Raw genomic sequence first — 17,653 nt, 5'->3', positions numbered from 1 at the left:
AAAATGTTTATACTATAATACTATATGTGGTCTCTGTATATGAAATTGAATATGTGCATGTGTTAGTCTATAAAACTTAGTTTAAAATAAAATGTAAAAATACTACTGTCTTTCCAAAATAATTCAGAATCATGAAAGGAAAAAAAAGACCAGTCTATATAGTTCATATGAACCACATTTTTACCTTAAGTACCTCTTTGTAGCTAATTTCCTAATGTTATTTTTGCAGTCACACTTAATTCAAATATAAAGTAGTTTCCACTCATTAGTTAAGTAGTGGACTGGTCTCAGAATGCACACTTTTAATTCATCCTTGGACAAAGTTACAAATTTTTACATGTGACAGATATTTAGAGTTGCTTAAACAAGTCAAAGCTTGATTGAAAGTTAAATTCTCACACGTCACTGGCATGTTCACAAAAATCAATATGGAAGAGTCAGGGAATGTTCTTGAATAAGACAGAAATGGGCAAGAATCCTGGAAATGCCATAAAGAACACAAAGACAAACTATAGGTGGCCAGTCTCCAGCCCAGGTATAGAAAATTAGACAAACAGAGTTGCAGGAATGTTGGTTAGCAACAAAATGCAGTCACTATGTTAGAATGAGTGCTGGGCATGGAATGTGTGATCAGTAGATCTGGTTGAGAGGCAAAACTATCACCACTGAACCCTGTATCCTTGGGCAGCAAGTTAATTCCTATAAATTTGGAGAAAATAACACCCACCTTATAGAACAATTTTAAAAACAGAACAATGTTCATAAAAATTTGTAAAATATGTATTGATGTAAGCAATGTACCTATACTTTGCAAAATACTACACAAATTCTTATATTTATTGATACAAATAAGATGGAATTTCTCACCAAGGATGAATTCCAACTGTGGTTCATTTGGAGTCTTCTGGATACCTATAAATAATAGATGCAAATTCAGCTTTAAAAAAAATCAAATTATCAAGAATATGTCAATATATATTACTATGCTTCATCGTGACCAGAATGAATAAATACAATATTTGGCAGAATGAATAAACTTGGTTTATCAGGCCTATAAATAATCAGTTCTCAGGGCAGGGCATAATATTTGTTGCAGAACTAGATGTGACTTAAGATTTGATTGGTCATTTTATCTCTATGGTTATAAAGAAACCAAGAAATGTTGTTTTTGTAAGCCATGGCAAACAGAAAACATATTTTACAACTGTGTTTCTTTTGGATGCAATGTAGACAGAAGTGGATCCTTCATAAAGAACCCCCTTACCAAAATACTCTCTTAAATGGATTTTTTCCAAGCCACTCTGACCTGCTGTAAATAGTAAATCAATAACCAAAAAGATATCTTCAGCTAGGTTATGATGGACATTATAGTGCTGGTTGTTCTACTAATTTAGTAATAGCTTAAACCAACATTTTATAAAATGTTTCCATTCTTTCGGTCAGCAATGTTTAAAAAATATAACAAGATGGCTAAATAATTTAGGATGAACTAGGAGGGAAAGTGAGTCTGGGGACAAAGGTATGGAAATGGAACCATCTAATGGCTAGAAGGTAGAGTGATCAGATTATGGGAAGTGATATGGGTAGATGCCTGAAGACCACACACAGTGTAGAAGCTTCCTAAACAAGAGTGGATGACTGATGTATGAATGGGATGCCATTTGTTACAACTCAAGGGTGGCCAAATAAGTAAAACTAACATGTATGGAAAAGTAAACTATTTGGCAATAAATGAAAGAATATTATACAAATCCTTTCCTTGCTTATTTTTGCTGGTGCATTCGTCAGATACTATTTACTGGCATTTGGTCACTAATACATTTTAAGAATTACCCTTTTGTATAAAAATTAACTGCTTTTTATTCACAGAGTTATTTATTTATTTACTTATTTATTTTTGCACAGTAACTGTATATTTTTTTCTTCTGCTGACATTTAGCAATTGCTTTGGTTAACAATTTTTAGATTTTTCAAGAGAGGTTAAAGTGACAATCATTAGGTAGGCTTTTGTGAACTTGAAATGTCTGGGTTTTTTTAAAAGGTCATTAACAATTAACTCTGCTTTAAACATTGACAACCAAATTTCTCAAAAATGCCTCCAACCAACACAATTTTCTAAAGATTAGCTTTATAATGTAAATTAAAAGAGAAGGTTAGGCATATATTGGCCAGTGTTAAATAATTGGACTATAGGAATCTTCTGAAAAGAAAAGAAAAAGGCATAATTCATGCTGAACAATAAAAACCAAACCCTAGAATTTTAAATATAAAAGCAAACACACAATTCTTCCAATGATTTTAATTACTTGAGTAATAAAAAATGAATTTTAATGTTCACATGCAAACTTGACCAAATCTCCACTGGCTCTATATTTGTGGCTTAGTGCTCTTTGGTATGGCAGTGACAGTCTAAATTTCCAGTGTAACCATTTTTTTCTTAATGCTTTCAACTTAACTTCCTTTTGGGTTTAAAGAGAGAATTTCTACAGTATAAAAAATATTCCCATACAAGATTATATAAATACCAATAGAAGTTATTCTTAGAAATTATTAGTGTCTAGAAGGTATACTTAAAAAGTATTAGGCTCTTAATATATATTCAAGAGCTTTGGTCTTGTTACTTGATATTTAACCGTTTCATGGATCATCATCTATCTTACCCAAGATAAAAGATGAGAGGCATATCATACACTCACACCACCAAGGTAAACAGTGCAAAGGAAAAAATATTTAGGTAATTTCATGCCATTTGTTAGAACCGAAGTTCCTATGAATCTATGAATACATATATATACGTGTATGTTTCGTCAACCCAATTTGCATCTTTAGATGCAAAAACAGGGAGGGATACACACATACTTACTTGTGAACTGACAGTCCCCGGGATCACTGGCCTGGGCTGCAGGAAGAAAGTGCTGCCCTTCTTCTGATGCCCCTTCCTCTTTAATTTCCATGATCAACATTCACAGTTTTAAAATTTTCCAAATGTTCTTGTCCAAATGTCACTTCCAGTGATTTCTGGTTTAATGTAGATGTATCTTCACACTAAAGATCTGATATCCCACTCTGAAATTCTGTACCTAGGAAACATCAAAAGTTAAAATTTCAGTCATATTGGAGTTCAGTACAAAGCTAAAAATTAAAGGTAGGTAGAGACTGCAACTACATTCAAATAAACTTTCTTCCTGCCTACTCCACTCATACTTTCAGGACCATTCCACACAATTAATGCATCATAAAGTCTAGGTTTAATAGGTATTCTCAAGGCAATTATTACATAGTCATATGAAAGATTTCTAAAACATGACAGGTATATTATTTCTCTTCTAGTTCATTCTGAAAGATAGCAGATAGCTGTAGAGGCTGCTAAATTAGTATAAAACCCAATTTAGCAGCAAGAGCATGTAGCATCTTGTCAAGACATTACCATGTTTTGGCAAGGTGAATATTACTATCGTTCTTTCCATTAGAATTGCCCTTTATGCTCATCTCTCCATCCACCCTTGTTAGAACATTATTACTGACCACATAAAAAATAATTTGGCATCACATTCTTCTTCCAAGATGAGCCAACAGGTTGTACAGGAGAGTTTCCAACCTCATTACTATCCATGGAGTCTTTTGCTGCTCTGCTTGATAAAGGTGTAATTGTTTAATGATCATGGTATATGCTGAAAAGAATGAATCATCCTTCTAAAAAGCTAAAGCTCAAGGGGAAATGAAAGCAATGGAAAAATTGATGAAAATTAGCATGAGGAAAGAAAGACTCTCCAAGAATTTAATACTCTGTCATAGAGACAGCCTCAAATACTTACAAATTCATTTTGATATTTAGCATGATATATATGACCAAGAATAAATTTTTTACAAAATCAATGTTGTTTTAAATCAAGTTACCAGCTGAATTAAAATGTTTAAAACTATTTAAATATCTGTCCAATGCCATGTAATGAGGTAGCAGTAGTCAAGTTTGGTTTGGAATATTAATAAGGTCTCAAACTTCACAAAGCAACAGCCTCACTCTTTGTGGTTCTTGGTAAAGTGGTTTCATTTATAATTCAGCTCTAGTTTGAAAAAATCTGGCAGAAATTAAATTCAAAAAGTTTCTTGAATTTTTAGAAAATAGTAGAATAAAATTATGGGTAAATACATATTGGCTTCTAAGGATGCAATCAAGAATATTTCTGGGGATAGAAGGCTATTGCACCATCAATTAGACCAAATCCATCAATTTAAAAATTATGTTTTGAATTAATAATAAAGCTTGAACAACGATCATGCTTCCTAATTTTTTTTTACCATTAAATTTAGAAGTCTTTTCTGATAAGAACACACACACACTTCATGGCACCACGTTCTTCCAAAGACCTGTGACAAATGCTAACAGTGAGATAATATCTGTAGCAGACTGCAAGGCATGTGTGACTTGGACGTGAGGACTATATAATTTGTTAACTTCACTATATTTCTTGACCAAAGACTCAATCCACAATCCTGATCAGTCATCTTCAAATGCAAAAAGGAGGCAGTATGATGAATACTAGCAAAATAACACCTCAGCACACTATAGGTGAATAATTAATGAAATAAATGTCTAACTCTGTGTATTGGTATATGTGTACTTGTATAATTTGAGGATGGTAGGAAAAGACTGATGTAAGATGTCTACAAAGGCTCATTAATGTGGTCCCATTTTAAGCATACTACCCATGCAAAACTAATTCGCTAAGTGAAAATAAATTCAATTTTAGAGAGAATGAAGTTAAATACACAAAACAAGAATTATGAGATAACCTCTTGATATTCGTTTATTTTCACTGACAACAAACTTAAGATTTGGTACTTGCTATCCAAGCACACACTTCAGAAGAAATTAGTCACAAAGCTCATGAAAGTAACTGCATTTTTAGCTGTTAAATAGAGCATTTACCTATGGTTATAACATACAACAGTTTATTTTCTGTGCCTACTTGTAAAATTTTTTCCACAATAATAGATTGTGGTTGTTGTATACCACAAGCATGTTTAAAAGAGATAGCTTTTAAGCATAGTTCTACTCAGGCCAGTTCTCACATCTTTTATCTTACTCAGAAGAGGTACAAGCTGAATGGTCATCGTACTCATAAAATACTCTTGGTTCTCTCACCCTCCCCCAGGGACAAAAGATGATTGGTAGTTATAGTTCAGTTATGTTTAATTGAACAATATTTCTTACTGACCACTACAATAACAGATATTTGTTAATATTTTGTACACCTCACAGTATAAATGGCAATCTGACAGACACACAAAACCATGTAAGAAGGTTATTATTAAGTAGGAAGACAAAACTAACAACACACATTGAAAAATTGGAGACATTACATAATGAGGGGGCAAATGTGATGCGCTCAACATTAGTACAGTTCTGTTCCCTCACTAGTGACAGGTAAATCAAGTAGCATCTTCGTATCAAGATAGTGTTCTGGTGGCAAATTGCAGGTACAGGAGATTGGTGTTAAGGAGAATGCCCTTAGTTGTTATGGTTCCTTTTTAATAGCATAATTCAGGGACAGTGTTGTATACCAGAGTTCTCATCAAATTTGAGATTTTTAAAAAATGGAAATAGAGATTAAAAGAAATAAGAAAGATAAAGGGATTAAAATAAAAATTACAGAAGATGAAAGGAGCAATAAGAGGTGTCAGATTTCTTAGTGATTACATGTAAAAAGTTGTAATGAGGGCAATCACTTTGCAAATATTAAATAATGCAACTTATTTACCTCACAGTCATCTACAGAGACCAAGACATGTTATTTTTTAGTCCAGTATAGAAAATGGCAAAACAAGTTGTGCTAACAAGGTGTTATAAACCCTCTACCTTTCCTTTAGTGAACTACAGAGATGTACCTGAATGGTCAAATTCCAAAATTTTTACATAATGAGCTGAAGACACTCTTGAAATCCATGAAGTTGGAATCAGAGGTAGACAAAGACAGGTAAGGGAGACCAAGTCAGGGTTCAGGGAGTGGTGCTCCTCTCTAGGACTTTAAATCCCAGAAGGGAGGAGAACTTACTGGTGGATGGCAAGTGGATGTCCTGTCTCCATTGCAAATATAGGAGGAACCATCTTTCAGGTTGTTCCTGTGGAAACATTGAACTTTCTACTGGGAGTGGAAGAGAGCCCAAAAAGCAGATGGGCAGAGGGACACGGCCTCAGTTTAAACCCAGCGTTTCCCTCTGCTCCTCTCACTCGTGGATGAACCTGAGAAAAAACTACTGGCTCTCAACGTGTGGATAAAAAGGAACCTAGCACATGTTTCTTATAAAAGGGATATGGTGACCCTGCAGCAGAGGTTATAGTGTTGGCTTTCTAGGCCAAGAAGCGGATAGAGGATATGGCCAAAACTCAGTAGGTTTTCTCTGCCATCTAGAGACAAGATGAGGCCCAGTTAATCAGAAAGCATGAGAGAGGACAATCCATGTAGCAAGGGTATCCAATATTTTGGCTTTGATGGGCCACATTGGAAGAAAAAGAATTGTCTTAGACCACACATAAAATGCACTACCAGACAGCTGATAAACTAGGGGAAAAAAACACCAAAAAAACTCATAATGTTTTAAGAAAGTTTACAAATTTGTGTTGGGCCACATTCAAAGCAATCCTGGGGCCGTAGGTTGGACAAGCTTAGGCTACAGGTTACTCCAGCCAGATGGGGGAGCAGTGACTGGGCCAGGATTGCTGTGTCTCAATGGAGGATAGCAAGTATCCACCCAGTAACAGCATGAGTCCAACGAGTTCCATTTGTCCCCTGCCACATGGTCATGTGAGACCCTTTTTCTCACACGAGTGACACTATCTTAGAAAAAGAAGCAGGGAAAAGGGGAGTTAGCATAAAGATACTAAACACAAGTGTTTTCAATAGTAGTGAATAGAAAGTTAAAAACTTTTATTAATTTACTTTTGTTTTGTTTTGTTTTGTGCTCTCATTTAGTGAGTGCTTATTATGACCAAAATATGAAGAAAAAAAAGTCCTTTCAATAAGAATGAAACTTGCCATTCCCACCACAAATTTATTTTTTTCCTAGTTAAAATCACTTTTAATGAAATGTTTAAAAAAATCCCTACATAGTTCTCCCTTTAAGATAAAAAAAAAAAAGTACAGGAATTTATTGGGGGGCACGGGAGGGGGGGCCAAGATGGCCAACTAGAAGTAGTGGTGATCAGAGGCTTTCATCTAAAAGAAGCAAAAGAGCATACCAATCCTGCACCAGCCACCAAAGTATCCAGTTCTGTCATCAGGACTGATAGGCGGCTGGCATGACCCAGAGAGAAAAAGGAAGAGCAGTGTGGTGTGGCTGCCTACCTGAGAGCCACACAGGGCAGGGGAGCCCCCACACCCAGACAAGGGAGGCAGGAAGTAAGTGTGCTACCCAGCCTGGGGAACCTTGATTTTTCCAAGGAACTGTGCAACCCATAGATCGGGAAGATCCCACTCATGAACCCATGCCACCAGGGCCTAGGGTCCCAACCACAGAGCCACGCAGATCCTCAACAGCCACTTGACTGGAATCTGCTTAAGTCTGCCAAGTTTGTGGGGGGAGGGGCGGCATCACCACTGCTGCTGTTGCTTGCTGTCTAAGCCTTATGAGTTCCTTGGGGGAGGGGCAGCAGCCAACATTGCAGCTGCTAGCTACCTAACACACTAAGCTCCCAGTGGGGAAGGGCGGCAGCCATCACTAAAGCTCCAGGCCACACTTTTCCGTTGCTGAAGCCAGGGAGGCTGGATGACTGGGTCCCAAGAGGTATTCCCCACAGCCCAGCCACCAGCTATGGCAGACTACAGCCAGACTGCCTCTTTAAGCCAGACACTGACCCATCCCTCCTCACTGGGCGAGGGCTCCCTACACTCCAGCCAGGGGCTCAGGGACAGAACTCTGATCTCCCTGAGCCTGAGCCCCTAGAGAAAGGGGTGGCCATAGTCTCTGTGAACCAGCAGACTTAGTCTTTCCTTCTGCTAGCTCTGAGGAATCCAGGCAGCCCAGAAGAGCAGGTTTCCCTCCAGTGCAGCACATCCCCTCCACCACAGGACAGCGAAAGTGCTTTGTCAAATGGGTCCTGCTTCCCATGCCACCCAACTGGGTGAGACCCCCACAGGGGTCATCAGACATCCTATATGGGAGCATTCCTACTGGCATCAGATCAGTGCCTCTTGAGGTCAGAGATCCCAGAGGAAGGAGCAGGTACCCATCTTTTCTGTTCTCCAGCCTCCTTGAGTGACATCTCCAGGTACAGGAGCAAACCAGATGAATAGGGCCTGAAGTGAACCTCCAGCAAACCACAGCAGCCCTACAGAAGAGGGAGCTGATTGGTGAAAAACAAACAAAGCAACAACAGCAGCATCAACAAAAATGTCCCCACCAAAACCTCATCCAACGGTCAGCAGCCTCAAAGATTGAAACTAGACAAACTCATGAAGATGAGAAAGAATCAATTAAAAAAAAAAAAAAGATGAAAACCCCAAAGGTCAGAGTGCCTCTTCTCCTCCAAATGATAGCAACACATCTCCAACAAGGGCACAGAACTGCATGGAGGATGAGATGGATAAATTGACAGAAGTAGGCGTCAGAAGGTGAGTAACAACAAATTTCACTGAGGTAAAGGAGAATGTTCTCCAAAGACAAAGAAGCTAAGAACCATGATAGAATGTTCACAGGAGTTGCGAACTAGAATAAACAGTTTAGAGAGGAACATAAATGACCTGATGGAGCTGAAAAACACAGCACAAGAACTTTGTGAAGTATATACAAGTATCAATAGCCAAATAAATCAAGCAGAATAATTTCAGAGATTGAAGACTATCTTGGTGAAATAAGACAGGCAGACAAGACTAGAGAAAAAAACAATGTAAAGGAACCAACACAACCTTCGAGAAATATGGAATAAATTTTTCAAGAAATATGAGACTATGTAAAAAGACTGAACCTACAACTGATTAGAGTACTTGAAAGAGGAAGAATGGAACCAAGCTGGAAAACACACTTCAGGATATTATCCAGAAGAACTTCCCCAACCTAGCAAGACAGGCCAACATTCAAATTTAAGAAATACAAAGAAACCTACTAAGATACTCCATTAGAAGATCATCCCCAAGATACATAATCACCAGATTCTCCAAGGTCGAAATGAAGGAAAAATTATTAAGGGCAGCCAGAAAGAAAGGGCAGGTCACCTACAAAAGGAAGCCCACCAGACTAACAGCGGACCTCTCAGAAGAAACCCTACAAGCCAGAAGAGACTGGGGGCCAATATTCAACATTCTTAAAGAAAAGAATTTTCAACCCAGAATTTCATATTCTAATTTCATATTCATGTGGCTTATGAAGCCAAACTAAGCTTTGTAAGCAAAGGACAAATAAAATCCTTTTCAGACAAGCAAATGATGAGGGAATTTGTCACTACCATGACTGCCTTACAAGAGCTCCTGAAGGAAGCACTAAATATTGGAAGGAAAAACCAGTACCAGCCACTGCAACAACATACCAAAATATAAAGACCAATGACACTATGAAGAAATTACATCAACTAGTGTGGAAAATAACCAGCCAGTTTCATAATGACAGGATCAGATTTATACATAACAACATCCACCTTAAATGTAAATAGGCTAAATGTCCTTATTAAAAGACACAGACTGGCAAATTGGATAAAAGGTCAAGACCCATTGGTGTGCTGTATTCAGGAGACCCATCTCATGTTCAAAGACACACTTAGGCTCAAAATAAAGGGATAGAGGAAAATTTACCAAGAAAATGGAAAGTGGAAAAAAGCAGGAGTTGCAATCCTAGTCGCTGACAAAACAGACTTCAAACCGCCACAGATCAAAAAAGACAAAGAAGGGCATTACATAATAATAATTCATTCAACAAGAAGATCAATTTAACAAGAAGAGCTAACTATCCTAAATATATATGCACCCAATACAGGAGGACCCAGATTCATAAAACAAGTTCTTAGAGAGTTACAAAGAGACTTATGCTCCCACACAATAATAGTGGAAGACTTTAACACGCCACTGTCAATATTAGACAGATCAGTAAGACAGAAAATTAACAAGGATATTTAGGACTTTAACTCAGCTCTGGATCAAGTGGACCTAAGTTACTCTCCATCCCAAAATAACAGAATATACATTCTTCTTACTGCTACATGGCACTTACTGTAAAATCGATCACATAATTGGAAGTAAAACACTCCTCAGCAAATGCAAAAGAACTGAAATCATAACAGTCTCTCAGATCACAGTGCAATCAAATTGGAACTCAAAATTAAGAAACTCACTAAAAACCACAAACTACGTGGAAATTGAATAAAATTGAACAACCTGCTCCTTAATGACTCCTGGGTAAATAATCAAATTAAGGCAGAAATCAAGAAGTTCTTTGAAACAAATGAGAACAAAGAGACAATGTACCAGAATCTCTGGGATGCAGCTAAAGCAGTGTTAATAAGGAAATTTATAGCACCAAATGCCCACATCAGAAAGCTAGAAAGATCTCAAATCACCACCCTAACATCACAAAAAAGAAATAGAAAAGCAAGAACAAACAAATCTAAAAACTAGCAGAAGATAAGAAATAACTAAGATCAGAGAAGAACTGAAGGAAAAAGAAACATGAAAAACCCTTCAAAAAATCAATGAATCCAGGAGCTGTGTTTTTGAAAAAAAAAAAAATCAATAAAATAGATAGACAGCTAGCTAGACAAATAGAGAAGAAACAAATAGACACAGTAAAAAAAATGATAAAGGGGATATCACCATTGATCCCACAGAAATACAAACTACCATCAGAGAATACCATAAACACCTCTACCAGATAAACTAGAAAATCTGGAAGAAATGGATAAATTTCTGGACACATACACCCTCCTAAGACTAAACTAGGAAGAAGTCGAATCCCTAAATAGACCAATAACAAGTTCTGAAATTGAGGCAGTAATAAATAGCCTAGTAACCAAAACAAACCCAGGATCAGGCGGATTCACAGCTGAATTCTACCAGAGATACAAAGAGGAGCTGGTACCATTCCTTCTGAAGCTATTTTAAACAATTGAAAAAAGAAGGATCTCTTCAAGGAGAACTATAAACCGCTGCTCAAGGAAATACAAGTGAACACAAACAAATGGAAAAAGTTCCATGCTCATGGCTAGGAAGAATCAATATTGTGAAAATGGCCATACTGCACAAAGTAATTTTTAGATTCAATTCTATTCCCATCAAACTACCACGGACACTCTTCACAGAATTAGGAAAAAAAAAAAACAAAACTACTTTAAAATTCATATGGAACCAAAAGAGCCTGTGTAACAAATATAATCCTAAGCAAAAGAACATAGTTGGAGGCATCACGCTACCTGATTTCAAACTATAGTACAAGGCTATAGTAACAAAAACAGCACGGTACTGGTATCAAAACCGACGTATAGACCAATGGAATAGGATAGAGACCTCAGAAATAAGACCACACATCTACAAACATCTCATCTTTGACGACCCTGACAAAAACAAGAAATGGGGAAAAGATTCCCTATTTAATAAATGGTGCTGGAAAAACTGGCTAGCCATATGCAGAAAACTGAAACTGGACCCCTTCTTTACACCTTATATAAAAGTTAACTCAAGATGGTTTAAAGGGTTAAATGTAAAACCCAAAACCATAAGAGCCCTAGAAGGAAACCTAGGAAATACCATTCAGGACATAGGCATGGGCAAAGATTTTATGATGAAATTGCCAAAACAACTGCAACAAAAGCTAAAATTGACAAATCAAATCTAATTAAACTAAAGAGCTTCTGCACAGCAAAACAACAACAACAGCAAAAAACTATCATCAGAGAGAATAGGCAACCTACAGAATGGGAGAAAATGTTTGTAATCTACCCATCTGACAAAGGCCTAATTTTCAGAATTTACAAGGAACTTAAACAAATTTACAAGAAATAAACAACCCCATCAAGACATTAAATGCCTTATACATGTAAAGATGTTTGGTAGCCTAAACAATTATTTATAAATTTCCTGTGAATAAATCACAGACATAAAATCTATAGATGAGCTAAACCTTTAGGGAATGCACACTTTGGGGCCATGGGGTGCACCACTCACATGTCCCATCAAGAGACCTGCTGTGAGAAATATGTGTGGCTGAGTCTTGAGCCTCCATGTCTGCAGAGTACTCCAAGGTCCTCAGGGAGGCTATGTGCTTCCTAGATTGTTCCCAGTGCCTACTCATGGCAGAAGTATTATAGTCAGGCCATTTCTGCCTGATGCAGGATTTTGCTAACAAGCAATCTTTGCTCTGGGGCTCCCCATCAGCTTGGCCAAGATTTCTTAAAGCTGTACTATAGTCTGAGGTTCTTCCTGTGTAATTCCCCTCCTTCCCTCTCTGTGCAGAAGTGTCATACAGGTGTATTACAGTCTGAAGATTCTCCTTCCCTGCTCTCTCACCTTTATCTTTCTCAAGTGTCTTCCCAATAAATCTTTTGCACTTCTCATTTCATCTTGGCATCTGTTTCTAGAAGACCCAAACTGACACAAACACTTAGTAAACGCTACTATGGGAATACGTTCCCTCTTTCATGGCTTCTTTCACATTTTATTAATTTATGTATCTATCTATATGTGTGATGTGTGTGCGTTTATTTGGGCTGATTCTTGACAGAACAGAAATTCTCAGACATGAACAAAATAATGCACAAACGCAAGAGTTTAACCAATTTTTCCTCCTATGAAGCAGCATACAAATAAGAAACTCTCTTGTTGGTATTCTCTACTGGCTACTAGCCAAGATTTAAAACTCTCTCTGAGTCAATTATGGAGTTGAGTTGATGACAACCTCTGATATCAAATATACAGAAGAAATGGGTCACATTACACCCAATGGCTTTCTACATCCCATTCTATCATCCTCAAATGCATCCCTAATTGACATACCTTCAAATTCTATGGGCCAGGTTTAAGTGCCACCTCATCCATGATGACTTCTCTTTCTTCAGCTGAAAGCAATATCATGCTCTCCTAAGTTCCCCTAATAACTTATCTTACATAATTTATTACTGCTTATTTTCTACTTTATATATATATATATATATATAAAATATACATTTTTTCCTCTGCATTTTTATAAAATAGCTGTCAGAATGTAAATTTGTTTTTCTTTATTTCCCCATAGCAACAATATTGATTCCAATAAACACTAGATAAATCTATTCATCCATTTATTGTATAAACAAACATTTATTAAGAAGTCACCATGTGCAAGGCACTGAACATACAAAAATAAATAGCTTAGGATTGGTCTTTAAAAGAATTCAGTCTTAGTGGGAGGAAATAAAGTGAATAGTTACAATGGAATGTGATAACTGCCATGAAAGGGATATTATCAGAGTATAGGGCAGAAGGAAAGAGCACCAAATAAGGGCTCAAATAAATCAAAGATGACTGCATGGAAGAGGCTCCAGGAAATGAACTAGGCAAAGGTGAGAGTACTGGCAATTCCAGGCCAATGAAGCAGCAGGAATGAAAGATGTGGGAAAATAAGAATATGACAAGTCAGAGAACTGCAAATAGTTCAGTTTGGCTAAATACAAGATGTTGGTTTTGCTAATATCTTTTATCCTGTCAATGAAATTTTTTCATATGAAATATAATGGCTTATATGTAAAACAGATAAAAGCAGAGCTGCTCTGCTTGGGGTGGGTTGGGAAATACAAGTCCTATTAACCCCTGACCGTTATTCACTCCTTGCCCTCACTTTTTCTCTCACGGAGCTTTATAAATACCTTCTTAGAACTCAACTTGAAAACTTTGAGTACCCTTCTTTTTAAAATAAATACATTTTATTGTGTATATTTAAGATATGCACATAACGTTATAAGATACACATATATGACAAAATAGTTACTTTGGTGTAACAAGTTAACATATTCATCATCTTATACAGTTACCTATTTTGGCCCCTATGGCAAGAGCAGCTATAATCTATTCATTTAGCAAAAACACTGAATAAAATACTATTATTAACTACAGTCCTCATATTGTCCATTAGATTTGTGTGTGTATGGTGGTGGTTATTCCTTATATGAAATGAGAATTGCTTCCGGAGAAAAACTAGCAAGATAAGCAGAGATCAGAGAAAAAGCTTGAAGGCCAGACTAGAGAGAATAAGCTTAATTATGAGAGCAGAAAGAAGCCACATTAGATAAACTTAATCAAGAGAGTGACATGATCATACATGAATTTTAGAAAGCCCACTAGAGTGTCAACGTAAAGACTGTACTGAAAGGTAGTAGCTTGATAAGAAAATCAACCTATTCAGAGGTTATTTTAATATTCAAGGAAAATAAAATAATAATGAGGGTTAAGCCAAGATAGAAGTAAATGATTAGAGAACAGAATCTAGATTCTAAGTTATTAAATAGAATTACCTGATGTTGGTGATAGAATTAGATGTGATATCAGAGTTGAATTCATGCAAAAGAGAAAGATCATGCTACTTAGTAAATTACATACCACTAACCTATCAGGAGAGAATAAAATAAAAGGAATTTTAGTCAAGGATAATTAATTTAGTTTTACTCATGTTGTTTCTGAGGTGCCTTAAAATAGAAACATGTATAGGTCTAAATTTTCTGGAGAAATATTAAGGCTAGAGAAGTATCTTTGGTGAAGTGTATTTGGCTAATGGTTAAAACCAAAGAATTCATGAAGTCACCGAAGAAAATGCATATAGTGAGAAGAAGAGAGGGCTGAGAAATCAACCTTAAGGTGCCAAAATAATTTAAGGGGACGAGAAAAGAATTTAGTGGGAAAAGGCATGGTCAGTGACGGGAGGAGCAGCAGGTAGGAACAACAGAGGGAACAGTGTTATCACTCCACTTAGCTGATATTTCTCAAGCAGATAAGGCCACTGAGTTAAGATATAACTTTTTTTTTCTTAATAATTGGGACACGTGAGCACATTTAAATGCTGAAGTAACATGGCCAGAAAAGAGAGAAAGAAAAAAAAAATAATTGAACATTAAGGAGATACAAGCAAGGCAATATCCAGTTGGTACAATCCACTATAATTAAAGAAAGGAAGGTGAGTAGCAAATGAAGCATCATCTGAAATTGATGATGCTCTTACCAATGGCTTCATTTTTTTTTTCTTAAATAAAAAAGAATATTTATGAACTCAATGTAGGAAAAGATTTTTCAACCCAACTTCAAAAGCATAGACCATAAAGAAAAACATGGGCTGGGCACTGTGGCTCACACCTGTATTCACAGCACTTTGGGAGGCTGAGGTTGGTGGATCATGAGGTCAGGAGTTCAAGACCAGCCTGGCCAACATGGTGAAAAGCTGTCTCTACTAAAAAATACAAAAATTAGCTGGCCATGATGGCATGCGCCTATAATCCTAGCTATATGGGTGGCTGAGGCAGGAGAATTGCTTGAACCCAGGAGGCGGTGAGCCAAGATTGTGCCACTGCACTCCAGCCTGGGCAACAGAGCAAGACTCCATCTCAAAAAAAAAAAAAGATGAATAAATCTGACTACTTTAAAACTAAAATGTTCTGTGGGCAAAAGATACCATAAAAAGTGAGAAAACAAACCACAGACTAGGAAAATGTGTTTGTAACATAGAAGGTTCCGGTTTCCATTTAGGATGTACAAAGATATAAAGAATGACTCCAACCCTAACTTCAAGAAAAACTTAAATGATGCACGAAATCATAAGTTTTCCTTAACTAGTAAAACAGATGAGGTCTCAGGGCAACCAACTAGTTGGATATCTAAGGAAATTTACATGTCTCCGTGGAGCAGAGCATGGTAGGAAGAGATGTCAGGCCTTAAATTAGTGTGTTCTCACACTGCTAATAAAGACATACCTGAGACTGGGTAATTTATATAGAAAAGAGGTTTAATGGACTCACAGTTCCACATGGCTGGAGAGGCTTCACACAATCATGATAGAAGGCAAAGGAGAAACAAAGGCACATCTTACATGGCAGCAGGCAAGAGAGAGCTTGTGCAGGGGAACTCCCATTTATAAAACCAACAGATCTCATGAGACTTATTCACTACCATGAGAACAGTATGGGGGAAACTGATCCCATGATTCAATTATCTCCACCTGGCTCTGCCCTTGACACATGGGGATCATTACAATTCAAGGTAAGATTTGGGTGGGGACACAACCAAACCATATCAGACCTCAAAAAAGCTGGTAATAAGAATTCAGTCAAAATACATAATGTCATCTGTGGGCTAGCATGAGAATATAACACTCCTGAGAATCTTTACTCAAGAGTATTCTGCACTAAAAGGTCTTCTTTATGGACCTCACCCAAATGCTCATGAAAATGACTGGAAGCAGAGTAGGTGCCTGGAGAAAGTGTCCCTTTGAGGTACATGCCTGCTGAAGGGCAGCAGCAGTCATTGCAAGAAATGTACAAAGACCCACTTGGATCCTCTTTCCTACAGAACAAAAATGGCAGACCCTGTTGACCGTAGGTGAAGACTCATTGAAATTAGCAAGGGAGGAACAGTAAATCTTCCTGGGATGAGACCATTAGAGATCCCCTGATCCTTTATTACTATAGAGTGACCGGATCACTGAGAAAGTCCCACCCCAAGACCCAAGAACATAGGGCTTGTCTACAACCAAGCATGAAAGATGAGGACAGAGAATGCCTCTGCCCCCACCACCAGGAAACAAGTGACAGAAGGCTACCTCCCACCAGAGGGGGCATGCGAGCACAAATAATGAACCTCTCTTAGGTAGAAACTTCCAAGAAAGCTTAAAGTAGAGAGTGGAGAGTGGAGAGCAGTCTCCAGCCATCCAAACTGCACTCTAGGCACAATTTAATATTAAAGTAGAATAAAGAGAGGAGGAAGAAGAGAATAAGATAAAGGAGAGGGAGAAAGAAGAGGAAGAAAAGGAAAAGTGGGGTAGAAGAGGAGAAGGATGAAAAAGGGTCAAAAACAAAAGCAAAAAATAATATGTACATATATACCAAGAGACCCAGACTCAGATATTACCCAGGTATTAGAACTAACAGAAAGGGAATATGCTAAAAACTCTAATGGAAAAAGTGGACAAGTTGCATGACCAGATAGGGAATTTTAGCAGAGATAGAAGCTATAAGAAAGAACAAAACCAAAATGCTAGAAATGTAAATAAAATATAATAACAGAGATAAAGAATGCCTTTGACAGGCTCACCAGTAGGTTTGACACAGGCAAGAAAATAATCAGTGAACTTGAAGGTAGGCTAATAGAAATTATCCAGACTTATACATACATTTGAGTTCCTTGTAGATTCTTGATATTAGACCTTTGTCAAATGGATAGATTGCAAAAATTTTCTCATTCTGTAGGTTGCCAACAAACAACCCCATCAAAAAGTGTGGGCATAGGATATGAACAGACACTTCTCAAAAGAAGACATTTATGTGGCCAACAAACATATGAAAAAAAACCTTATCATCACTGGTCATTAGAGAAATTCAAATCAAAACAACAATGAGATACCATTTCACACCAGTTAGAATGTTGATCATTAAAAAGTCAGGAAACAACAGATGCTGGAGAGGATGAGGAAAAATAGGAACACTTATACCATTAGT

At 37.1% G+C, this 17,653-nt stretch overlaps 1 protein-coding gene across 10 annotated transcripts in view; it reads right to left on the bottom strand.

Moving 5' to 3' along the window:
- LOC105493295 (inositol polyphosphate-4-phosphatase type II B) overlaps positions 1-17,653 on the bottom strand; it is an 822,839-nt gene that overhangs the window by 395,423 nt on the left and 409,763 nt on the right. For all 10 annotated transcript variants that reach the window (XM_011760836.3, XM_011760835.3, XM_011760841.3 and 7 more), the window contains 2 exons: positions 2,864-3,080; positions 868-912 (listed from right to left, as the gene is read on the bottom strand). In XM_011760836.3, the coding sequence (XP_011759138.1) occupies positions 868-912; positions 2,864-2,963 (145 nt within the window). In that variant the 5' untranslated portion in view covers positions 2,964-3,080. The remainder of the gene's footprint in view (positions 1-867; positions 913-2,863; positions 3,081-17,653) is intronic.

Source organism: Macaca nemestrina, chromosome 3, assembly GCF_043159975.1.
Source record: "Macaca nemestrina isolate mMacNem1 chromosome 3, mMacNem.hap1, whole genome shotgun sequence".
Taxonomy (NCBI): Eukaryota; Metazoa; Chordata; class Mammalia; order Primates; family Cercopithecidae; genus Macaca; species Macaca nemestrina.
The sequence above is the reverse complement of the archived record's forward strand: the minus strand, read 5'-3'. Positions and strand labels throughout refer to the sequence as shown.